The sequence below is a fragment of the Phaethon aethereus genome (genome assembly GCF_964289735.1).
Source record: "Phaethon aethereus genome assembly, chromosome: 1".
Classification (NCBI taxonomy): Eukaryota; Metazoa; Chordata; class Aves; order Phaethontiformes; family Phaethontidae; genus Phaethon; species Phaethon aethereus.
Genome location: NC_138575.1, coordinates 98,520,931 through 98,547,352, shown reverse-complemented (window position 1 = coordinate 98,547,352; position 26,422 = coordinate 98,520,931). Strand labels below are relative to the sequence as shown.

At 38.9% G+C, this 26,422-nt stretch overlaps 1 protein-coding gene across 1 annotated transcript; it reads left to right on the top strand.

Moving 5' to 3' along the window:
- Window positions 1–254: 254 nt before the first annotated feature.
- CIP2A (cellular inhibitor of PP2A) lies at window positions 255–26,422 on the top strand (the record flags this gene model as incomplete). The annotated part of the gene is made up of 21 exons (XM_081999709.1): window positions 255–356; window positions 1,884–2,031; window positions 3,341–3,453; window positions 4,175–4,269; window positions 4,880–4,976; window positions 5,912–6,034; window positions 6,190–6,335; window positions 7,028–7,103; window positions 8,198–8,425; window positions 8,911–9,065; window positions 9,925–10,071; window positions 10,861–10,960; window positions 11,837–11,955; window positions 17,757–17,949; window positions 20,109–20,183; window positions 20,266–20,376; window positions 21,130–21,326; window positions 22,957–23,070; window positions 24,411–24,493; window positions 25,041–25,180; window positions 26,252–26,422. 21 exons carry the CDS (start codon window positions 255–257, stop codon window positions 26,420–26,422), a joined length of 2,733 nt encoding a protein of 910 aa, XP_081855835.1.

Here is a 26,422-nt window from a genome sequence, read left to right as displayed (position 1 = left end):
GTTACCTCAGGGCTATAGCCTCAACTGCCCACACTCCCCCAGCCTTGCCGCGGCGACTCACGTCGCTGAGACGCCCCGCCGCGGCTCCTCCCCCTTACCATCCCATAAATGGAGATGGCGGAATTACTGTTTCCCGTCATGCTTCGCGGCTTTAGCGGCCTCTCCCCTTCCGGGGATCCCTCCATTATAATGGCGTCGGCGGGAAATACGAGTAAGGTTTATTGTTTTTGTGACTGAGGGGTAGTGGAGGCGTCATGGATGCCTTAGGGTGCTTGAAGTCTTTGCTCCTGGCAGCAACACAGTACCGGGCAGCAAAGACACCGCCCAACGCGGCGCTCCTGCAGCGCAATTTGGAGGTGAGAGCGGCGCCGACTCGGGGTTCCCGCGCTGTCTGGGGAGTGGGGCGGCGCAGCCGGGAGTGTCGGGTGTCCACTCGGATATTGGTCTCGGGGCCCGGTTTCGGCTGCCTCCTTTCTGCCGTCATACCCCTGTGCGGCCGCAGCGCTGGGTCCGTCGCCCCGCTGCCCGCAGACGTCCGCGGGCCCTGCCCCGGCCGGGCCTGTCACCTGTCGCTTGGCTCAGCGGCCGCAGGCTAGGGAAGGCGCCCGACGACCGTTTTCCAGGGGAACCAGTGGCCGGAGGCGACCGTCGGACAGAAGAAATGTTACAGTTTTTAGCAATATCCTCGGACTATTACTCTGTCCTTTATTATAATGTTGTATGGCGTTTGTGTGTATTTATGCTTTTGTGCAGTATGTTTATATGCACATAGGCTAAGCATGTAATGTGCCTTATGAGGAACTTTTTTTTTCCATATTACCTAAGTTCTGACCTACAAGGATCACTTATTTCCACATCTTAAAAGTAGTTTCTTGAATGATGAACTTGTCTTGTATCTAGAGTTTGCCACTGTCGTGCAACCTGTAATCAAAGGTGTTTGCTGCTAAGGGATAGGCATGTCCATTTCCGTGACCTCCAGGTAGAGCCTTGTGTACAACCCTTGCGCTGGGCGCACTGGGCATAGCAAGAGATTGACTGAATTGTTAATGTGCAAAGTACCTTTCTCAAGTACAGATTTTTTTTTTTAATTGCTAAACATTAATGTTAGAGTTAGTGTTCAGCTTAACTTTCTTCTTTGTATCCTTTTTGAAGAGGTATACAGGGGATATGCAAAACCAACATTATGTTGCAATTTATTATGCAAGTATAACTCATGTCTACCTGTACTGGTGTGCAGGTGTAGCATTTTCTTAGGTGGACTTTCCTGAACTCAGGTTTCATTTTTTCACCTCAAGCACAGAGTGCTCCCAAAGCAGCACTACCTGCTACTGCTTATCCTTCCTGCAGGGTGGCACCTGTAGGTTCCTGTCCACTTCTTTAGAAAGCAGGCTGTTGGTCTGAGCTGAAGGCTGATTACTAAATGTTGGTGTTGGGTTACCTGTCTTTGTTCTTTCCAAATAAATAAAACCTATCTTCTATCTGTGCTAAAACATATGTAGAATAGTAACCTGGTATTAATTCTGTTCAATGTGTGAAGAAATACGAAGTGCTGCCCTGCTATAGCTATGAGATTAAAAAGAATGCTGTTACTATGAATGCTGTCAGCAAGCAAACAAAAGAAGCCCTAATATATTATAAATTATCACAATGCGAACTTGGTGCTTTCCAAGAGTAAAGGGAACACATCCACAGGAATGAAAGCTAGATTTCTTAAAACTTTTTTTTCAGCAAATCTGAATACAAATGTCCTGTTAGTGACACTTACATTCTCGATTTGTCAAATAGGGCAAAATCTATTTAATCCAACTCTGTGCTTTGACTTCTGTGTTATATACTTTGTTGCAGTTGAGTTATTGAGGTGGTTTTTCTCCCTTCATCTCCAGGTTATCTCTGGACTGAAGCTTACACGATTGTTTGCTTCAAACCAGATTCTACCAAGTGAATGTCTCGGTTGCCTAGTTGAACTCCTCGAGGATGCTGATATAAATGCATCTCTAACTTTGTCGGTGGTTACTTTGCTATCACAATTAGGTGAGGTTTGCATCTGAACTTTTTATCTTTGCTCTGGGAAAGGGACAAGACAGGTGCTGATTCCATGGCATGGGTAGTGAACTTCTTAGAAAAAGCATAAGGTGTGAAAGATGAAGTGATTTTTTTTATTGTAGTGGAGTGCTTCGCTGAGCCACCTGACTGTAGGTATAAGGCCAGATAAGATGTTAATTGCCATGAGAAGCAGGTTTGAAGTCATCACTGTGAAATGACAGTGATCATGTTTGTCAATTTATTTTGTCACTGGATAGGGTGAGGAATTATTCTCTTGTCCTTGATTTTTTTTTTTGGAGCTTGGAAAGACTACCTTTTTAATGAAGTAAAGAAACCTGCCCAGGGGATGCAGAGACAGGGAGAAGCTGTGTTACATCAACAACTGTCATCAGCTCAGTTGACCTTTCCCATTGGAGTGTTTGCTGGGTGACAGTTTGGGCTCCAGTGGCCTGGGCCTGTATGCATCAAGTTTCCCAATTAAGAAATAGGTTCTACTGCCTCTTGTTTCTTGAGATGCTTCTCCCCACCCGCCCCCAGTTCACAGAAGTGGGTCTTTGTTGTGTAGGGAGACCTGTGCTCACTGTAACCTGCATATATAGGTTACATGTACAGGGAAAAATTATCCCTTCACTGCCTAGTTTCTCATCATGTATGAGTAGTTACTCAAGATTAGAGTCCTTTATGATGACCCCATCCTCCCTGATTCGTGGAGTTCTTAGCCTCCTTGAGCTTTCTTTTAGGTTTTTGAAACTGTTACTGTAAAACTATATTTGTTGCTGGGGTTCTTAACTATCTTTTGTGTCTGGAAAATTTTAAGAAGTGGTCCTCCTACTGATCTGCTGCTTTACCTGTCATCCTTGTTTGCTGCATCTTTTCCAGGACCGCCTAAGTGGAACTGGCTTTTTTATTTAACTATTGATAGATAACCATATGAAAGTATCAATTTCAGTCTACTTGCCCACCATAGCATGAAGCAAGATCATTGACTTTAAGCTTTAAAGCCTTTTAAGTGCAGATTTTAGTTCTGTTTGAGATCTTGAAAATTTGCAGGTAGGAGGTAGGCCATCCCTTCAGTGTCCAAGCATCTTAAGATAAAGTATTAGTGTTTCAATTAACTGTAAGTTCAGAAGTAAGTTAGAGATGCAAGTGCATAGGAGCTGTGTTTTATTTGCAGTTATTTGTGAAATAGACATTAAAAACTGGTCAGTTACTTCAGCTTCTGCTTAAATTGGTAGCTAATACAACAGTTGCTTTTGGTATTATATAGGGTTTTTTGTTAATAATTCTTAAATTCTAGCTTTAGATAGTGAGACTAGAGAAGCTCTTCAGGATACCTACAATCTGACCAGTGTGCTGGCAGGAGTGGTTCATCGAAGTTCTACTAATCTGAGTGACCCAGTCTTATCACAGGTAACAGGAACTAGTGCTTAATAATATTTGGCTACTGTTACATAGTATACATTATACTGTATGCATATAATAACTCTTTAAAAGCTCTATCTGAAATAATGTGTTGGGGGAAAGTTGATCTTAGCTGTGTATTATTCGCTGTATGAGGCTAGTATGGCAGGATTTTAACACTGCATAGAGTTCTCTGTATTCTCTCTTTGATCTTGCTTGTCATGTTTGATTGTATTAACTTCATATTAACTCAGTTATGTGCTGAAAGTTGTATGAAGGAGTTTACTACCATTAGATCTGTTGACAGTATTTACAGCAAACCTGTTTTCCTATAAACATACTTTCTGCAAGAGGTTGCAAAGTGCTTTTTGGATTTTGGTGAAACTTCTAGATCTTTCAATAGGACAAAGCCCCTTTCTCACTGGCAGAATGGAGAACTGGCTGATGTGGCAAAGGGGAGAATTGGATGGGTTAAAAAGGTAACTCCTCTGTCAAAATAAAACCTTATTCATCTGTTTAGGCTTTTAATAAGTACATCAGTGTGGTAGGACATTACTTGGTGTGCTTGCAGCAGCTTGTTTAATTGTTATGTTAACATTACAGAGTCTGAAAATTGATTCACTTGCGGTGTCTTGTTATTTGTCCTTTCAGTTTTGGCTTTTGTAACTTGTAACATTTTCAGTGAGATGCTATAGGAAAGACATGTGTGAACAGCTTTTTATTTCCTCAGAGTGTTCAGTTGCTGCAGAGGCTAACCTACAATGTTCCAATCTTTTGTGCTGGTGCCAACATCGATGAATTAATTTCATTTCTAATACATCATGTGTAAGTGTGCACTTGGTTGTCTTTTCTTATCAGAAATAGCTAGCTAAGTTTCTAAACTTTCTGAAGGCCATTGGCATATTGCACTAACCTGGTCTCCAGAGTGAGCTGTGGCATTTTTGCTCTGAAGTTAACAGAGATTATTCTTTCAAAACCATGTTGTTACAGACTGTCAAATGCAGTGATTTTGGAACTTTAGGTGATTGAATATTAATTGGCTTCTTGGGCCACACTAACACCCCTGGGAGCAGGGAGCTAACAAAGAAAAAAGCGAGGAGAAAATTCATGATTGTCATTAGGAACAGACTTATGCAAGATTAATATGAATTTTGTGCAAGTGTCCTTGTGAGAGATCTAATGGCTATTAAAAGCACCTGCAATAAAGGACCATTAATAGTACTGATCTCTGACACTTTTTTTAAGACGTGCTCAGTTAAAAACTGCCCACACTATGGGGATTGCAATCTGAATTTTGCTTTCTTGGTAAAATGGTGTCTAATAAAAAAAGACCAAAACCAAAATAAAAGTCCCCCAACCCACAAATTCTTGTAACTAAATTCTGTATGCCTTACTAAAAACATCTTTGTTTAAATTTCTGGACTTTTCTTTTAAGTCAGTCCACTGAAGATGAGCTAATGATACCATGTTTAGGACTTCTGGCAAATCTCTGTCGTCACAACTTATCTATTCAGACTCGGATAAAATCTTTGGTAAGGGTTTTGTTTTTGTGGCATGATTTCCTGGCTTGAGGGCAAGAGTTACGTGACTCTGGGGAATCACCTTAGTATCTCTTACAGACTTTTTTGCAGCAATAATAACCCTGAGCTGTTTGTTCTCCAGAGTTGGTAGTTGTTTTTCCTGTATTGGAGAAAATAACCAGTAGAAGCTGGGTATTCTCTTTCCTTCTCTGTGTTTCTATGGTGTTGCACTAGCTTGTGTTATGCATTCAGTTTCTGCAACTGTTCTCTGCAAATGAAAGATTACTTTAAAATTTGAGCATTCTTCCTTAGAAAAATTAAATGTTGTTAATATAAAGACTGTAGTTGGATTTTTTTGGTAAGCTGCATTAACTTTGTCCAAGAAAGAGCTCTGCCTTTATAAATCAATAAAATACCACTGATCTTGATGTCAGGTCAGGGCCCTTGAATCCTCAAATACACATCCATATCTGAGCTATTCAGTTCCTATATCTTCATAAGTCAGTGCAAACATAGCTTATTTTTCAATTCAGAAATACAAATTCATCTACATGGTGGTGGATGTTACACTGATGGGGGGCGAGGAGGGACTATTGTCAGATCTGATCACTGAGCAAGAAGGGATGAGGGATCAGTTTTCAGTGGTTATTTTGTATTAGAGACTTTAGTAAAATGACTTTCTCATCTTTCTTTAATATAATGATGGGATTTCGTCCTCATTTTTCTTATACAAGTTCACCAGAGAATTTAGTCACTGACATCAACATCAGTATCATGCAGTAGAAAACGAAAATAGATTTTTCTAGAGAACAGTTATTCTAATACATCTTTATATTATTATTCATTATTTGTATGGCTTATTTATAAATATATGCAATCTGTAAGTTTGGTGTTTTTCTAGAACAGCGTAAAATATATAATGCCTGTATTTCTCCTTTTTGCTTTAGAATAATGTGAAGAGCTTCTATCGTACCTTAATAAGTTTCCTGGCCCATAGTAGTTTGACTGTGGTTGTGTTTGCACTTTCAATATTGTCAAGCCTTACTTTAAATGAAGAAGTAGGAGAAAAAGTAAGTGATACTTTGAAGTGTGTTCTATTCTTAAATTGTATATAAAATTAATAATCACATGGGCAAAATAAAGTTCTAATGCCAGCTAGTTTTAATAAGCAAGAGACCCAGCAAAGTAAGTATGTCCCCATACATAACTTTCTTCTTCCTTTCAGCTCTTTCATGCTCAAAATATCCATCAGACATTTCAGTTAATATTCAATATTGTTGTAAATGGAGACGGTACGCTAACAAGAAAATACTCTGTTGATCTACTCATGGATCTTCTGAAGAACCCTAAAGTTGCAGATTATCTTACCAGGTATGGCTTCACTTCCTAAAAGTAGAGCATATTTTTCCTAGGCTCTTGTTCAGTTTCTTCGCTGTATGCTGTTTGTATTCTGAACCAAACATTGGAAAATTCCCTAGGTGCTTTTTGAATGTTACTAGTTTATTATAATTGCTGTACCTGAAACTAAAGGATTCTTGTGTTACTAGTTTCATGCAGACATATGAATCAAAATCTGTTTTTAAATTGTCACTTAAGGAATATTAATAATTTTGTTCAGTAATTCTTTGTCTGGACAGTATTGGTGTTCAGATAACTTGATGAATAGCTATCTTGCCTTTTACAGGCCTATATTATCTTGAAGTGGAATACTATGGTTGAAGTTGTAATAATTTTACTGGAGGGCATTACAGAGTAGTTCTGTGTAGGGCTTGACTAATCATTCTGCAAATTCAGCTAGCAGAATTTAGTTGCTGAATTTGAATCTAAGTCTAGCAATAAAAATAGCTGGAAATTTTGGCTTATTTAAAAGAATTTTCTTTCATTCTTAGAATATTTGTAAAGCTTAGTGTACGTTAAATAGAAATTACATTATCAAAACTATCACTGTACTTGAAGTGTTTGGGGGTTAAGGAGGAGGATGAGTCACTTGCATTCATCACTTGATATAAATGTCTGAGTGTTGAAATTCCTTTTTTTTTTTCCTTCCTTTATGTATGCTGTAGATATGAGCACTTTACCTCATGCCTTGGTCAAGTATTAGATCTTCTTCATGGAAGGGATCCTGATTCATCATCTAAGGTATTTATACTTTTTCAGCTTAAGCCTAAGAGGGTACAACTCCTAATCTAGTTCCACTTCTGTAGTCATAAGTAGGTTCCTTGTGTGTGAGGGTTGATAATGAAATACATTGACTTCAGGACTTTTAAGTGACCTATGGTATTCACCAAGTTTATGTCTTCTAGTTGTTCAAAAGGCTGTTAGGTTGAATTTGTAATGGTTGGGTTTTTTGCCAGATTATGTGCATGTGTTTTCAGGCAACAGACATAAAGGCAGAAAGCCAACATAAACACTTTTTGTGCTTTGGCTAATGAGAAATTTTGGGATCTACCAGAAATGCAGTGTGTACCCTGCTTCACTGGCTAAAACTTCAATTAGTACTAATCAGACTTTGAACTGATGATCAGGGAACCATGATGCTAATTTCAAACACTTAGGAATAAGTTCTTTCATATTAGTTGAACAAATTGATGCCAAGTTCAGTTAACTGCTTAACTGTTGCATTCAACTTTGTCACTGCCACCTTACATAAATGAAATATTGGCTACCTGTTGCTAAAGGCTGAAATATGAAACATGAAAATATTTAGGCTAAATACATCTGTAAAAAGAATCTTAAGCTTTTTTTATGAATGTGTTTTGCATCATAGTAAATGATAAATGCTAATGTTTCTGTGTATGTGACTTTGTTGTTGTTTATTGGTTTTATTTAGAAAGACATATTGACAAGAAACTTTCCAGGGTGCTTTCCTTTTCATCTCTGAGTATGCACATAAGACATGCATGTCTGAGAATATTTTCCCTTCTATAGCTTTCTTCATTCTGAGTGTATATGCATTTCTACTGCTTACTAGATTGCTAGCCAGCAGTCATGCCTTTTAAAAAAGAGAGGAAGGCAATATGCTGAATACTGTCATGAGCCTTTGCCAGTCTAATGAACTGTATTTCTGCTGCTGACTTGGCTTTAAGGAAAGAAAATTATTCTTCAGGAAACTTTAAAGTGCTAAAGGAGTTGCATAGAACTTGTGTTTCCTTTTAGACTTGTGCTATGGGAGTTGCAAATTCCGTGTAAGTACTTGATTTAAAAGCATTTGAACTCTCATTCACTTCACACAGATCTTAGAACTGCTGCTTGCCTTCTGTTCTGTGATACAACTGCGTCATACCCTGCAGCAGGCAATACTGGAACCATCTGGCTTGCCAGTCTCTGGAAATACCAGATTTGTGACTCGCTCAAAGACTTTTGAACCTTCTGTTGCATTGGTGCACTTGTCAAACCAACCATTGGAAGGCTCTGAAGACTGTTCAGTGCTAGCACTGCAACTATTCAAAGAGATTTTTGAGGTACCAAGACTGATAATTGAGTTTCAAGAGCTTCTTAGCAGCTATATTCTTCATTGATTTTTTTAAACAACTACTAGCATTTTACTTGAAAAATAGCATGTAAAAATATACCTGAAATAAAATTCTTTCTGTTCTAGAATTCCATACTTTGTAAAACAACTTTTCTTCTAAAGACATGCTATATTTTAGAAATATGTCCGCGTTGAAAGCTAAGTGGAAGATACAGCAGTTCATGAAGTCACGAGGTAGATAGAAAGCTATTCAAACAATTACTTTCTAGGACTTGTGGAAGTGAGGAAGTTTGTGCTGTTTCTGTGCTCTTTGTTAAACTTCCTCCTCCAGTATGATACTGATCAGTGGTCTTAAACCTGAAGTAGCAAGAGGCTGGGAAAGCTAGAAGACAGACTGGTGGAGGAAGGGGTAGGGTAGGCTTGGCTTCCTTATTTTGTAGTTTTAAATATTGACATAAAATGTGTTTATTACAGGATGTTATTAATACTGGGAACGGTGCTTCAGCTGAACACTTTGTGGATCTTTTGCTGCCTGTTCTTCTTGATCATCTTCAGATGCCAGAACAGATTGTGGATGAGTTGTTAGTGAAGAAAAAGTGTGAAAGAATGGTCAAGGCTATTAATGTTCTGACAAATATCCTTTTTATATGCCTACTGGCAATTAATTTATTATTCTTCCACCATGATCTGCTCTAAGGTGTTAGAAGAAATGTCCATCTAGAGTCAGTTTAATAACTTTTAATGACAATAACTGCCCTAATTTTACTTAGGACTGTCATTTTGAAAGACCTTAAGTAGCTTTCTAATTGCTGTGCATATGTTGTGTAATACTGTGCTGCAGGATAAAATGTGGTGGTTATTCAACAGCATAGAAGGACTTTGCTGATCAAAAATGAAGATGAATGTTTTCTGTTGAAATTGTAAAGGGAGTTTGGGTGGCCATTTTCTTGATCAGTGTAGCATTTTCATCTATCTAGGTCAAGTGCAGCTCCCAGCCGAATATGATACAAGTTTAGATCAGTGAAATGAGGAAAAATAACATGGAATCATACAGTTTTACGCTCCTCTTGGAGTTCTTAGTGTCCACAGTGTAATGTAGTAAGAAGGACATGACTGTAGGACATAGTCCTGCATCTAAGCTGAGTACTGTGAAGCAGTCTCTTTGCTAGTTTACTCCTAGAGAACTAGTTCTTGTATTAGGGACTGGTTGTTCAATGCCATTTGTTCATCTTCTTTCTTTATGCCACTCATTTTACTGTGGTTTCTCTTAGTGATCTGTTTCTAGGTAAGTGTGTTTTAACTGAAAAGTGAAACTTACTTGGCTTATGAATTAAGCATGAGTAGTTTATGTAGTTGGGTTTTAAAAGCATTTTTGGAGGCTCTTTTGTGCTTTGATACACTAACTTTTGTGTCCTTTGTTATTAGAAAATGTTGCCTTTTGGTGCCAATACCTAAGCATAGATATATTAAGTTTTATTCTTAACTCAGTCTACTGCTCTGTAGAGATGACATACTGAAAATGCATGCCTCAAAGGTACTGACTGCCAGCCAATGCACGTCTCTAATAGAACACCAATTTACCTATAGTGGGATTGGTACCGGTTTTGGAACAAAAGTAGTGGACTCTAAAATGTGGTGAGCAAACAAATTTATCTGAAATCTAACTTAGCAAGACTTGTATGAGAGTTGTGATATTGTTCCAATGAAAAACATATTGTAGCTGAAAGTACCATTTAAATGCTTGTAAATCAATACTATTTTTAAATCAAACTTAGTATTTTTGTGGCAATAGAAAGTGATGTTGCTGGTCAGTTCGGTAAGTAAAACCTAGTTTAAACATTCAGATACTGTTTTCAGCATAAGCTGGAGATCCACTTATGTGGAACAATGACCTTAAACTTCATGCAGTAGTTCAAGGTTATCCAACTTGCAGCTTACCAGAACTGCTGATGGCACCTCATTTTTCATTTTGATTTTATGCAACCAGAGTTCAAAAATACCACATGTCAGTATGGGGGAAGGGGAGGGTCATTATGCTACGAATGGAATATACATTCCTTCAGGTCAATGTCATTAACTTGAATGTCAATATAAGTACGAGTTAATGGCCAAAAACCAGTGAAATATAATTGACCTATGATTAAACCCTCCTCACTTTCAACTTGAAAGTGATTTTTTTTTTTTTGTCTTCACTATTGCCATTCTTGGCATGTTGGAGAAGCTCAGCAACATGTCCAATGAACTCAGTGATCTCTCTTGATGTTGGCATTGTTGCCTTGCTAGACATATTTAATTTCTTTGTGAAGGCATATATTAGTTTTTTTAAAATTGACTGAATTTATTTTTCTGTACTGATTTGACAGATCTCGCTTTTGCCTTTTTTTCCCCTCTTCCAACTTTCTTTTCTATTTGTATGTTTAAAAGCAAACTTGCTGCTGATATTGTTTTGAAAACACTTGATCTTATGAGCAGACTGAAGCAGGATGTACCTGGTATGGAAGTCAGCTTCTACAAAATTCTACAGGTATGATTTTAAAATGTCTTATGAAGCATATCTGTGAAGGAAAGTGTCATAGCACTACAGTAGGTTTAGTTCTGAATGTTTTGCATGCTTATCTCTGAGGTGTTAAAACTTCTAGGAAAATATAGTCCCCTGGGCACAGTTCCTAAAGATTGTTTCATTATTAATTCTTCTAAAATAAGAGCAGTTTGCTTTTACTCCAATCATTTATTTCAGTAATGCATGTAAAATAATACTTCATCTGCCTGGTAAGAATTATCTTTTTAAGACTGCATTAGGACTGCAGTTTAAAGGTAGCAAACTAGAAAAATTACCATGACCATATCATTAAATTATTTGTGGAGTTGGTTACTATTATATATATATACATCTAATTTATGACTCTGTATAGTCAAAACAGCTTCTTGTAACTATTGGTCAGATGATACCTTAACAGCTTACTTGAAGATGGAAAAGTAATCCAGACAGTCAAATATTTCATGCTCTTTTGGCGTTTTTTTTTTTTTCCAAGAATGGGAATTGTGTAATTTAATGGGTAGTAATGAGAGTTTCGAAGTCCTTAGAAAACTTAAGCTTGTGACCCTTTATGATGGAAATCAAGCACTTGAAAACTTGAAGGAATTAAGTGGTCTCTTCACCTGTTGCGTTTGCTTTAATGGGAAAACACACTTCTAAATACTCCAAAGTGTAAACTAATTTTAAAGTTGCTTCTCCATTGATTTCAGGCTTGGAAATTTAGAATGGCAAACTTTAAGAAGGTAGCATAAGTTTTGAAGAAAACATTTCTGTGCTCATGGGCCTTGATATTGTGATGTCTGCGTGGGGTTTTTTGTTGTTGACTGTTGCATCTTGTTTTCACCAAAGGAGTTTCTTTTTTAGGATCAACGCCTGATTATGCCTTTGACATTTGCTTTAACATCAGACCATAGAGAGCAAGTCCAAGTGGGACTTAGAATATTGTTTGAGGCTGCGCCCTTACCAGATTTTCCTGCCATAGTGTAAGTTTATTTTTGTGATAGTTTGGAAAAATCTGACATTTTTATCAGCTTAGTGATGTCCATGTTTCTTGGTATATTTCAGTCCATCCAAGATAAAATTTAGAAAAATTTTGTTTTTTCATCTGCACTTAGGAGACAGTGGTGATCTTGGAGGTCAGAGGAGGTAGTTCAAATGCTGATGGTTTTCAATGAACATTGTCAGAGATACCACTCATCAATTCCTAAAGCTTTGCTTACCCTTTTGCAGTAACTTCCAAGAGGGAACATAATAGCATAAGGCACAGGCAGGTGGCTGTTCAGGTAGTATTTAAAAGGCGGCCTAAGTACGGGGGGGGAAAAATATTGCAAAAAGCTATTTGATGGAGTCTGTGTAACAAAACAAGAAAACCTATGTTGAACTGCATCAGTCTTTGCAATCCAGGAAACAAATCTGAAACTTCTTCCCTTTTTATCAGAGCTTTTTAAAAGCGAAAATGGGAATTGTTTGAAAAGGTTTACAGATTGGATGACTCTTTGGCATTTGAGCTGCTTTTCTTGAGTGAAGGATTTGTAACATAACTAGCTTATCTTGGAACAATGACAGAATTACTACTTATATGGGGTAAAAAGATGACCTAACCAAATCACGGTAATTTGCCTCATTGTGGGTTTTTGGATTGTTTTTGAGAGTTTGGGAAGATGCTGGCAGGTACAGGAACTTTTAAAAAAACAAAACTAAGCAAAATCCCCATATACACCCCAGGGAATAATACTGTTTTCTACCATAACCCAAAGATGGGCCAGTGCTAAGAATACAGTAATAAGAGTCTAAAACTGTGTTCATCCTGAAAATATCACTGCTGTTTTTATGATGATTACTCAATAGTACTATATATCAATAATATCAATATAGTTAGCTGTAGACTTCAGGAAGGAAATATTGGAGGGGTGTTGAAGTAGGGGATTGTCTGTAACACAATCAAAACAGGTACGAAATAAATTTTTGAAAGCTGAAGCACCAACCCAAATAGTTTCAGAAGAGGTATGCATCTCTGGAGCTCTCAGTCTTCAGGGAGTTCTTGGGACCTCTTACTAAGGCTGGGGCAGCAGAAGGTGGTCCTCTAGCCTGCAGGAGGTGTGCAGTTTGTTGAGGATCTGTGGTGCCAAGTAAAGGAACTGCAGGAGGTCAGCAGCCTCTGAGTATTGGAGATGTTGAGGAGGAGATTGACTGGACCCTTCTGTAAGACATTGGATTCAAGGACCTGAGACCCCAGATGTACTAAAGCAGGGTCAGACAGAGTCTGTACCTATTGGATTAGGAAATGGAGACTCCTGTGATGGTGATGGCTAGAAGCTGTGGGGGCACAGGTGATCATAGAATCTTTGGGTTGGAAGGGACCTTTAAAGGCCATCCAGTCCAACCCCCCTGCAATGAGCAGGGACACCGTCAACAAGCTCAGCTTGCTGTGAGCCCTGCCTAACCTGACCCGGAACATTTCTGGGGTTGGGGCATCTCCCCACCCCTCTGGGCAACCTGTGCCAGTGTCTCACCACCCTCATTGTGGAACATCTCTTCTGTCTATGTAGTAGAAATCCACCCTCTTTTAATTTGCAACCATTAGCCCTTGTCCTGTCGCCACAGGCCCGGCTAAAAAGTCTGTCCCCGTCTATCTTAGAAGGCCCCCTGGAAGTACTGAAAGGCTGCAGTAGGGCCTCCCCGGTGCCTTCTCTTCTTCAGGTGGAACAAGCCCAACTCTCTCAGCCTGTCCTCATAGGAGAGGAAATGATGTGAGGAATTTCCTCATAGGAGAGGAAGTGATGTTCCCCTCTATTCTGCCAGGGAGAGGGGTAGGGCTTGAGGAATGGACAGAGTCTGAAGCTCAACAATTGTTTGTGCCATCAGTGGTGGAAACAGTTTTGGTTTGGTTTCCATGACCATGAGACTGAGGATGAAGAACTGGCCAACCTGGTGAAGAGAGGTTTAAATGAAAAATGACAAGGTAGGAGAAAAGATGACCAATCATCAAGTGAGGAAGTGGGAGACAGGGTTGGAAAACAAAGCATTTGGGTTTATGTCAATAGGAAGAACCTTACAATCAACACCACAGGACTAAAGCTGGGTCACTTTAATATGCACATAAATAAGCAATTGCCTCCAGGACAGTACAGTGGGGGAAAAATCCCTCATACTCTTTGTGGGAAATCAGTGAGATGGTTTGCCTCTGAAGTGCCTGCACAATAATGCACACAGCATTGGGAAGAAACAGGAGAAACTGGAATTCTGCATAGAGTTACAGGGCTATGGAATTGCAGAGCTGTGTTGGGATGGCTCGTGTGACTGGAGTGCTGCAGTGGATGGATACAGCACTTTAGGAAGGATGGATCAGAAAGGTGAGGAATGAGAGTTGCTCTTTATCTGAGAAAGCAGAGGGAATGCCTTGAGCTCTGCCTTGGGACAGGTAAACCAGTTGAAAGTTTGAGTTAGGGTTAGGAGGCAGACCAAAATGGGCAATATTGTAGTGGATATCTGCTGCAGACTGCCAGATCAGAAAGAAGTAGAAGATGAAGCCTTTAGACAACTGGAAGAAGCCTCATGTTCACAGGCCACGGTCCTTGTAGGAGACTTTAACCACCCTGATGTGTGCTGGAGAGGTGTCATGGTTTAACTCCAGCCAGCAAGTAAGCACGACACAGCTGCTTGCTTATTCCCTGCCCCGCCCCCCCGGTGGGATAGGGGAGAGTTGGAAGGGTGAAAGGGAGAAAACTTGAGGGCTAAAGACTCAGTTTAGTGGGTAAAGCAAAAGCCGCGCATGCAAGCAAAGCAAACGGAGGGATTCATTTGCTGCTTCCTGCCGGGAGGCAGGTGCTCGGCCATCTCCAGGAAAGCAGGGCTCCGTCCCACGGAACGGCGACTTGGGAATTCAAACGCTGTCTCTGCGGACGTGCCCCCTTCCTTCTTCTGCCCCCAGCTCTTTATTGCTGAGCGTGCCGTCCTATGGTCCGGGATAGCCCTTTGGTCAGCTGGGCTCAGCTGTCCCGTGCTCCGGGCCCTCCTAACCTCTGGTGCCCCGCAGGCTCCTTGCTGCTGGGGCAGGGGGAGAAGCAGAAAAGGCCTTGATGCTGTGGAAGCACTGCTCAGCAATAACGAAAGCATGCCTGTGTTATCAGCACCCTTTTCAGCACAAACCCAAACCATGCTTCCAGAGAAGCTGCTATGGACAAAGCTGGCTCTGTCCCAGGCAAAACCAGCACAAGAGGTAACAGAGGAGGTTTCTGGAGTACATTGATGACCATTTCATAACACAGAGGGTTGAGGAGCTGATGATAGGAGACATTCTGCTGGGCCTGATTTACTTACAAACAAGGAAGAACTGTTTGGGGATGTGAAGGTCAGCGATGTCCTTGGTTGCAGTGACCATGAAATGGTGATTCTCAAGATCCTGAGAGGAGGGAACAGGGCAAAAAGTAGGACCACAACCATGGACTTCAGGAGAGCAGATCTTGGCCTCTTCAGTCAACTGCTTGGAAGAATCCCTTGGGATACAACCCAGGAGAGGTCAAGAAGATCTGGTTGGCTGAGTATTTCTTTTCCCCCCTGCCCCATCACCTTCACTCTTCCTCCCCAAAGGATCATTTTCTTCAAGGCCTTGATGGTCCATCCCATCCTAACGAGCAGAAGATTAAACAAACATGGCAGGAGACCATCAAGGAGCTTCTGACAAAATTAAAGTGTAAAAAGGAAGCATACTAGAGGTGGAAGAAACAAGTGGCATGGAAGGACTATGGAGAAAGTGTCTAAGTATAGAGGGATGGGGTTGTTAAAGCCAGAGCTCACCTGGAGTTGAATCTGGTGACAGATGTGAAGGGCAACAAGACAGACTTCATCCAGTACATCGGCAACAAAAGACGGACTATGAAAAACACGTGCCTTTCTGCTGAATGGGGCAGGGGACCTGGTAACAAAGGACATGGAAAAGGTTGACATACTTAATGCCTTTGTCACCTTGGTCTTCACTGGTATGATTTGCCTTCTAGGTCCCTGAGAGCAATGGGAAAGTCTAGAGGAAGGAAGACTTACTGTGGTGGCAAGGATCAGGTTATGAAACATTTAAACAAACTGGACATATGCAGAAATGCATGAGACCTGACAGGATGCACCCGTGAGTGCTTAGGCAGTTTGCTGATGTCATTGCAAGGCCAGTCCAGATTATCTTTCTAAAGTCACTGTTACTGGGAGAGGTTCCTGAGGGCTAGAAGAAAGCAAATGTAACTTCTGTCTTCAAGAGTGGCAAAGATGATCAACAGCACCCTGGACTGCATTAGGAAGAGTATTGCTGGTAGGTCAAAGGAGGTGATCATTCCCTTCTGCTCAGCCCTGGTGAAACCAAATCTGGAGTGATGTGTCCAGGTGTAGGCTCCCTGATACAAGAGAGAGATACAAACATACTAGAGGGAGTCTAGTGAAGGGCCGTTAAGATTTTTGAGAAACAAGTATGTGTCTTACAAAGTGAGACTGAGAGCTGGGATTGTTTAGTTTTTGAGAGGACTTGGTAGAGGAATATTATTATATATAAATGTCTGATGCAAAGGAACAAAGAAGATGGAGCCAGAGTCTTCTCAGTGGTATCATTGACAGGACAAGAAGTAGTGGGCACAAACTGAAATACAAGAAGAAAACCCAACTTTTAAATTTCTTTAAATATAAGAGGAAAAAAACCCTTTTACTGTAACAGCAGTCAAACACTGGAAAAGGTTGTTCAGAGAGGTTGTGGAGTCTTCATCCTTTGAGATAGTCAAAACTACTGGACATAGTCCTTGGCAACCTGCTTAGAGCAGGAGAGTTGAACTAGATGATCTGTAGAGGTCCCTTTCAACCTCAACTATTATGTGATCACATGATTTTGTGGACATAGGAAACATTTTTATAATGACCAGTAGCAAATAGTCTGGCTGGAAGAATGAAAGACCTGTGCAATTCAATATGCCTGGAGTTGTACAATGGAATAACCAAATAACATGTCTATAAATGCAAGTTAAACATGGACTCTGTTCACTTAGGAAGCAACTGAGACAGCACTTCAGTGAAGTGTTTGGGATAACTTAGTAATTAAGGAATTTATTGAGAGAAAAAGATTTCTGATTGGTGCCTCAAAAATCATCTCTTGACTTCTCGTTCTCTCTGATTTGGAACATGTCATTAGTAGTTGCCTTGAAAATACCAACCATAAGCTACATACAGACACTGGAATATAGGCGCTATAATGTCTAAGCTTTTGTGTTCCCTTCCCTGTACAGATTTTAATACAGTGTAATACTGATTACACTAGTATTGTAAAATAGCATTGCAGACAAGGAAAAAATGAGGTTTATTGGTAGCACTCTGCCTTTTCATGATCCAATCTCCTTATTTTTATGCCTAATAAAAATTCTTACTAAATACCTTCTCAATCTTCCTACTTACAAACAGTGGCCTAGTTACATTGAATAAGCTCTGTTTCTCAAGCTAGTAAGAGACAGGTGATCTGCTCTGCTCAAGAAAAGCAGAACACTCTGCCCTTTCTGGTGAGATACTGCATTTGTTTCTAAAGGCTAGCCATGACAGGCTTGCATTTTTTTTTTCCTACTCTTTGTATCTCTGGACAGTTTAGGCACGTGTCAGGTACTACATCTTAATGCTGTGTAATAATGCAAATGTGACTGTTCCCAGTAGTCTGTTTTAAACAGAAGAGAAGTTAATTATGGTATGAAATTGTTCTCGTCTTCAATCCTTGCAATGATATTTGTGACAGGTTGTTTCATTAATAGCCTTTATGTTTATACAGGCTTGGTGAAAGCATTGCGGCAAATAATGCTTATAGACAACAAGAAACAGAGCATGCATCAAAAACAATTCAAATGCAGTCACCAGTGACCAGCCTTACTTTGGTGAAACGTTCCTCATCCTGTCCTTCAAGTGATGAATCCACAACTTCAAATATTCAGGAATTAATACAAAAACTCAATTCTGGACTAGAGGTTAGTAGAATTTTTATACTATTGTCAAATATTTTATACTTTTCACTGGGGGGTGTGTGGAAATTTAAAATCCAAGTGTCAGCTATAGCACATGTATCAGTTGAGTTCAGTTTAGATTCCTATCTGTTTAGAATGTGCTTCTTTTACAAAGCTCCTTAGCAGGATTCAATGATGATTTTTTTTGTGCTACATCAGAAGCTGGGCTCCTTTTTGAGATCCCTTTCTCCAGTGGTGTTCCCCACACTCTTCTAGTTGTCAGATGCGGAGGCAGGTGTTGGAGATAGTAGCAACTGCCTAGACTTGCTGCGACATGAACAAGGAGCCTCGTCCTGCCCCCCTTCCTAAGAAATAGCCTGTGATAAAATAGAGATGATATGCTGCTTTGTATGAGTATGGTGCATCTCTTGTATGCCTAAACAGGCATATGAACATTATCCTTTTCTTGCCTGTAGCTGACTCTTTAGCAATTGCAGTTTGATTTTTGTGGCCTTCTTGAAAAGGCATTATTATTATTATTATTTCAGAAGAAAGTTTTTGCTTCCCTCTGCAGCAACGTGTTGTGAATGAGACACTCAAACAGGCACCACATACAATGCACTACTTTGCAAGCCATACTGTCAGATACTGAATGTATTTCCTTTTTCTCTTCTGTTCAAAGCAGGTTAGTTGCTTTAGGCTGGTGATGGATTATTGCTTCTATTTTCTTTTTGTCTTAAAAGAACAGTATGGAATTGGGAAAATTAACAGATATCAAGCCGTTATCACGAACTGTATTAGTGGCATTGCCTCCAGCCTTAGCTTTGCAACCCTCCTCTGTTGTAACTGATAAGAATGAAACTTGGCAAGCTATCAGTTCTAGTTAGCTGCTAGAATAATAGTGGAAAAAGGTAAAGTGAGTCTCCATTGGCTTACTTCATACTCTGTCACTGGATGCTCCTATTGATCATTCTTTTCAGGACTGCACGTGACAGTCTGTAGATGCACTGCTGTATATATATTAATGTAAGTCAAAGCAGCCACAGGTGCCTAACAGCACTAGCGCAGTAGCTTCCAGAAATGTGACAGGTTGTAAGGCTGTTTCAATTTTTGAGGGAAGAAAGTTGTTGATGAATTGTTGACTGAATCTTTTCTTAGACCTTCTAATTAGTAGAACTTTCCTTTAAAAATCAATGTACATGTTTACTTAAAATGTCCAGTGCTTCATATCTGTGTGTGTTCTGTATGTTGTGTGAAGCTCAAATATGTGTGGAAAACACATAATTGAGAAACATGCTACACAGAGTGAAGGGACCTTACAGAAGCTTTTCTTATAATAGTAATATCTAAAAGGACATAGAGATGACAAGTTTGCCAGCAGGAAGAATACTACTTGTTTCTTACTTCAGGGACAGGAAAATGCGAACTGGAGCTATGTGGAGCCTACTGTTAATATGCCAAAAAATTCGTACATAATGGTTCAAAATAGTGCAGAGATGGTAGCTTTTCAGTAGGTGTTCATTGTCTGAACAGCTGGGATAGCTTGCACTTGGTCATGCATTGGCATATATGAATAGCTGCTCAAAACTGGTGTTATAGTAGCACTGCCTAAGGAAAAAGATATCCTGAAATCACCAAGTAGGATTCTTATTTGCATGTGTTTTAATAAACACTTAGGACTTGTTGTGCTGTGTATGGTAAACCTCCTCTAGTAAGTCAATGGGTTGACATAGTAAGAGCTGTTCTGCATAGTATCCTTTTCTGATAATCTGTATGTTGAGAAGGCTACAGATGATGAATAAGGGTTTTTAGCTATGTGTATTTTGTGCTGCTAATATTAGGGCAAATTACTTTAGGTGTGCTATGAGGGGATTGCTAATTCTCCAGCAAAGATTAGACCAAGGGGAACCACATTAGAGTAGTGGTGTTATCTTTTCACAGTACTGGACTGATACAGTCTTCTGCAGATGAATCCTATTCAGCCTAAATAGTTCAATTATTCACAAACTTTCTGCAAGAGTCAGGCAGATGCATTTGAGCAGACAGTCTCAGATATAAAAATACAAACTTAAAAAGCTAGTGGACAGGTGGAGTTCACAAAACTACTGAGCTCTTTAGGTACACATTGCCTATCTAAGCAAATACAAATTTACAATAGCAGTAATTGGAAAACATTTCCACAGATGAAGGAGCCAGTAACTGATATGAGGATCTCTGACATAATGGATGTCTATGAGCAGAAGCTGTCAGCATTAGCAGTGAGTACAACCTAACATGTTTGGGTAATTGCTGTCTGTACATTCAGAAAATGTTAATGAAGAATGTTCTTCCTGTGCACAGTCTAAAGAAACTAGGCTGCAAGACCTTTTGGAAGCAAAGGCGCTAGCTCTGGCTCAGGCTGATAGGCTGATGGTTCAGTACCGATGTCAGAGAGCCCAGGCTGAGTCCGAGGTAAGTAGCAGGGGCTTCCTTCTGGGACTCTGGGGTGGGGCTGAGGAATAATTGGCTAGGTAGCTTTAACTGTGACTGCGTGTGTGGAAACTCTATACTGCTTAGCTGTAATCTGTGCTTGCAAGTTAGAGCGGTCTTAATTTTCATCATAAACATCCTGTTTTCCTTTGGAACACTTCTCTTTAATGTCCTTTCCCTTATAGGAAGTCAGCAAAACTAACCTACTGTACGGATTATCATCTGTTAACCACTAGTATTAATTTAATGGTAGTAATCTTGAAAATGAGTAAAGCCACTTACTAGAATTCTATATAGAATTTGCTGGTATATGAAAAACTGTTTACGGTTTGTGCCTTTTAATCACTTGTCAAAGATGAATTTTCAAATAAATCTAGCTTGCTTCCGTGGGCTATGTATCTGAAGTGTGCACTGAAAACTCAGAACAGTTTCTATCCTTTAAAGGTTATAATAAAGACTGGGTTGCAGATTACTAAATCTATGGCTAAAATGTATCATCTTTTACTTTTTTCTTCCTTACACTGTCTATTAAGGGTGCTAAAGGAATTTAGAACGAACAAATTAATTTGTAGTTAATATTAAGTGAGATAAATCTATTTCCTAATGTAGCTAATGGCATTATAGTGTTACATCTATGGCCTCAAATATGCTTACTACAAAGTGACTTGTGAAACAGAATTGCTTGTAATTTGTGTTGAGTTTTTGTTTTTGATGGGGGTGTCTTTCCACTGAAAGGCAAGAACTCTTGCTGCAATGTTGAAGGATGCAGAACGAAAAAATGAAGAACTTAATGATTTGCTGAAAGCTCAGCATGTGGAATCTGAAAGAGCACAGACTGATATTGAACAGCTCTTTCAACACAACAGGAAATTACAGACAGTTGCTGAAGAACATGAAATACTGAAAAAATCCTCTGTTGATCTTCTTCAGAGGTAAGGCATGTAAGATCTCTAAGAAAATACTTTTTATTCAGTGATGAAGCCTCTTACTGGGCTGAGCACGTTAGAAGGGCAACGTTACATGCTACTTCATATTTTTAAATGAAAAATTTTTTTTTTTTTCTTCTATGTGCTTGTGAATGAGGTTAACCTAAGTCATTCAAGAAGTTAATATGTTAAATGGAGTGAGAACTAAAGTTGTAGATATGGAAGGTCCAGTTCAGGAAATAGCATGAACTTTGTATAAAAGGGAGCACTTTTCTCTAAGAAACTAAGCATTGTTAATTCTGTTTCTATTAGTAGTATACCATACTCTTGGCTTTTTTCTTTGATCTTATATGCTGTCTTGACAAAAGACTATAAATAGTCTGGAGTAGCAGCCAATACAGTATGTCTGCATAAGCTTGCATCTTTGATCACTTCTGTAACAAATTTCACTGAAAGTAGGGAGGAAGGAAGGAGGCAACTTGTGTGTCCCGAATTATTTATAAGCATTATTTCTTTAGGATCTTAAGCTAAAAAAAGACACGAGACACAAAAAGTACATAAAGATAGAAACTATTTATGAAAATAGAATAAGATTTGGAAGAATAAAGTCTTAAGAGCTTTGGCTTTTCAACTTACATGAGTTGGTCTTGTCACTAGGTGTCAGCAAGGCAAAAGAAGCTAATAAAACTGAGCGTGAGTTTCTTGCTTAGTGGGAGCAGGTGTTATTAGACAATTTTGAAGGCATACTGCTGCCAATAAGGGAGCCATTGAGGGAGGAAAAATGTATAGAACTCTTGTCCATTATGGGGTTCTTGAGTAACTATCTAGTATGCTCACTGTGGAAGTGCCTCTCTTGCTTGAATTGTATGCAGCCATACATGTATTTGACTAATGTCTGTGGAAAAACTAGCCTCAATCTAGTATCTAACAGTTGTAAATTCTCCAAAGTAGGAATAAAATAGTTTTCTGATATTTACAATGTGTTCATAAAGCAAAGACTTGCTTTTTGAACAATCTGCACACTTTAAATATACTGTTCCTTAAAAACAATGGGATAACTGACATCAGGGGAGAGGATTTTCCTTTTGGTAGGAAAGTAGGAAAACATTTCTTGGAGCATGAGATCTGCCTCATAAACTTGTATTAATTGCACATTGCATTGTCTTAAGTATGGTCAGTTTTTAGTATCACCAGACAACTGGAGGTCAGACTGACTCAAAGGGTCCCCTAAAACTGTTCTGCAGTCATCTTTTGTGTATGCCAAATTTTTAAAGGGATCTTTAAAACTGAGGTTTTATCAGTTCCTAAGAGTTTCTACTGGAAGAAGGTTGCTTCCTGATCGTTAATAAGTAAGGATATGCAAGGGATCCACTGAAGCTTGTTTTTTGGTATCTTTTAGTTTTTTCCTTCCTCAAAGTATGTTCATTTAACAACAAAAAACCCAATACCCAAACAAACTACCACCAAAAAATGCTCAGCTAAACACCAGCCCCACACCCCAAATACCTTGTTTTTAGCTTGAGTGGGATGATTGCACAGATGATGTCAAGTATTTTTTTATTTGACAAGCTATTAAAGTAAAAGCTCTTCAAAAGCACTTATACTCTTCAACCGCAACCCTGTAATTCATTTGTAGGTATGAAACAACTGAAAGACGATATAAAGATCTACAGATTACATGCAATTCACTAAATAAACAAATGGAAACAATGAAGAACCTAAATGAATCACTGAAGCAGCAGAATGACAGGTAAGTTCAATTCAGTCTTTTTAAAACAAATTAAAGATAAGCACTAAAACTAAATAGCACTTTAGTTACTTAAAGCACAACTGAAAAATTGAGACATATGAGAAGTGGAGTTAGACTAAGCAAAAGATGCTTCAAGGCTGCTTTATACATGTATGTTAGATGAAAATCTGTAGTAAATAGGTAGTTAAAATATTCTTGTAGTCGGGTCTTGTATTCAGTTTAGAAATAAAATACTATTCTTGGTTTTACTTGCAGAGTTCACTTCATCCTTCCAGGTTCTTGCCTTGTCAGTGATCAGAGCAGTCTAAATCACTGCCTTGAATTCAGATTCCAATGTATCGGCATGAAAAATTTTCCATTAGTTTGCTAATGAATAAATTTGGACACTTTCAATAGTGCAGTATGCAGCTCAGTGTAATCAGGGAGGTATTCTGATGAAAGCTGCCCCTTTTTAAAAGCAGGTTGGGGAAGCAGTTATTATATAGATATTCTTGAACTGCCATGAATAAAATGGAGATCATGGAAACACACTCCCCCTCTTGCTAGAGGCTGCAGCTTAGAAACTGGTAGGTAGAAAGCGGATAAACAAGTGACAGTAGATGCCATCTAGGCAAGGCAAGTGGCAGTTAAAATATACCTTAGAAATTAGGCTAGGTAGTAATGGGAAAAAGTAGATGAGCTTCACAGAGTATAAAGTGCTCAGGTTACAGCTATAGTGCTGGTAGGTGACAGTACCTATATATTAAATGATCATGGAAACTAAGTATTATCCTAACTAGTGAGGACTGCAGCAGACCTGTGTATGGGCTATGGTGATATCTTATGAAATGATCATTTTTGCTGAGTGTTCTGCAACAATTGGGAAGATGCTCAGAATGGTATTGGGAAAATCTTTATGCATAGATGTGCTTGTATGGATAATACTTGAAACAGATTTTACTAAGGATATTGTTGATTCAGGAGCATACTAAAAGCTTAAACCCCCAGCATACTCCATCACTAATGGCAGTGAATTTTGATTCTGTTTGAATGAACATTTCAGTTCTATCATGGTATTGGGAATGCTTTGTGGCATCACAATCAAAGGCAGCAGTTTCTGGTATTTAAGTTCTGGGTATGAACCTTTTCAGTAGTTTCTACCGTGTGTCCATGATCAGAGAAGGCAAATGACTGTTTCGGGGCAGGGAATAAAATGTCTGTACTCACACCCTGCAAATTCATAGGTTTATTTGAGGCTCCTGACAGCACTTGGAGATTACACAAAAATCACTTTAGCTTATTAGGATAAAGAAATGGTGGCATATCTCACTTTGCACAGAAATTGTAATGATCAATTTTAGGACTGCTGCACAGTTGGTAGAAACTGAAGATCACAGAAAAGAATTACAGCAACAGCTACAAGAGAGAGATGGCAAAATAGCAAGTAAGTCACTTACCTAAAGGTTACTGAACCTAGAGAACTGACTGGATTAACTAGATGTTATTATGTGCTCTAGGTAAGCAGCTATATCTTACTAAGTAACCTGTATCCCCGGCTAACTAAGATTTACATAATTTAACAGTTGAGTGAAACAAATAATAGATTTTTATTTTTTTGAAAGGATACATAAACATAATTTCCCAGACTATGTGGACTTCACTGAATCTCTGCACAGCATCCTATGTCCCTCCAGGATCTTTTTACAGCACGTCCATTAGCACTATTTTCTGTAGGAACTGCAAATAACAAGAATTTAATTTCACTCTTCTGCAAATGACTGGAAGCAACCACTAAAACTTAGCAGTAGGTGGCGCTACTCAGTAATGCAATTATTAGCTGCCATGTTGGGTCTTAAAAAAAAAAAAAAAACAAAACACAAAACCAAAAAAAAAAAAACCCACAAAACAAAAAACCCAACTTGTTTCCCAGGCAATGCAGTACCTCTTTTCTAAGTTTGGCAACCCATCTTTAATGTATGTGTTTTCTTAAGCCTTGCAACAGAAAATAAAAGTTCTGGAAGAAAAACTGAAAGCTGAACAGAAAGAAAAAACAGATATGGAACAAACTATAGATATTCTTAAAAAAGAATTAAGTAAAACAGAACAAGCAAGGAAAGAACTGAGTATAAAGGTAAGGAATTATTTGCACCTGCATTCTAGAGACCGGAGTTTTTAGACACTCATATAACTGATAGAGTGTTTAAATCAATATTTCAGTGGTAAAGTGGCTTAAACTAGAGCAATCCATGTAGTGGACAAGAACAAATTATTTCAACTTTAATTGTATACCTTTTGAGTTCTGAGTAGCTGAGCTTGAATTTGAGGGAAGTTAGGGTCAGGTTCTAATAAGCCTTTATGAGGCATGGTGTGAGAGTACATAATGGTTGTAAATAAAAAAAATTGCACCTGTAGTGCAATATTAAATAAGAGAATGTAGCACACTCTTCAGTAATTTTGACTACTGTAAAATGTGGATTGGCTTACTTTCTCCCCTTTCTCATGTCCTGAATTACAGTGTATATACTACATATATCTGCACCAAAATGCATCTGATTTTTTCTTTTTGATCTTTGAAATTCTAAGAAAATATCGATATTTTTTTTATCTCTAAGAAAAATAGTGTCTTTCAAAACAGACCAGTTTGGCTATACCAAGTTAACCAGGTAATATTGGAAAAAAAAAAAGAAAACACAATCCCCAAAACTTCAGTGCAACCTATGTATTCTTGCCTGTAAACTCACAAGGCAGAGATTCTTTTTACATGCAAGCTGATCAATAATCACAGTGTGCAGTCTGGTGAAGCATTTGCTGTATTCCTATTCCCTGGAAGCAGACTCTAATCTCTCCAGGCAATATTATCCTGTATATAGCAAATATTTCCTTTGTTCCCAGGTAAATATTTTACTGGTGTGGGGCTTGAAATGAAAGGTGGATGGCTTAACTGTGAACACTCCTGCTTGAATAGGAGAATGATAACATGAGGGTTGGTGCTTTCCCATGGTATCTAACATTTTGAAGCTGTAATCATTCATGTGCACCAAATGTATAGCTGAAAGAGATATTTCTGAAACAAACTTTTAACTTTAGAATGGTGCTTTTTGATTACTTGCTTAAATTCACCACCAGGCCACTCAGCTTTTGCTGTATTGTGTATGTTTTTCAATTGATAGTGGAAGAAATGTTACTGTTTTTGTTTCTGCAGGCATCTTCTCTGGAAGTTCAAAAATCCCAGTTGGAAGGACGCTTGGAAGAAAAAGAAGCGCTTGTAAAACTACAGAAAGAAGAACTGAACAAACACTCCAATATGATTGCAATGATTCACAGTCTAAGTGGTGGCAAGTTAAGTGCAGAAACAGTGAATCTCACTTTATAG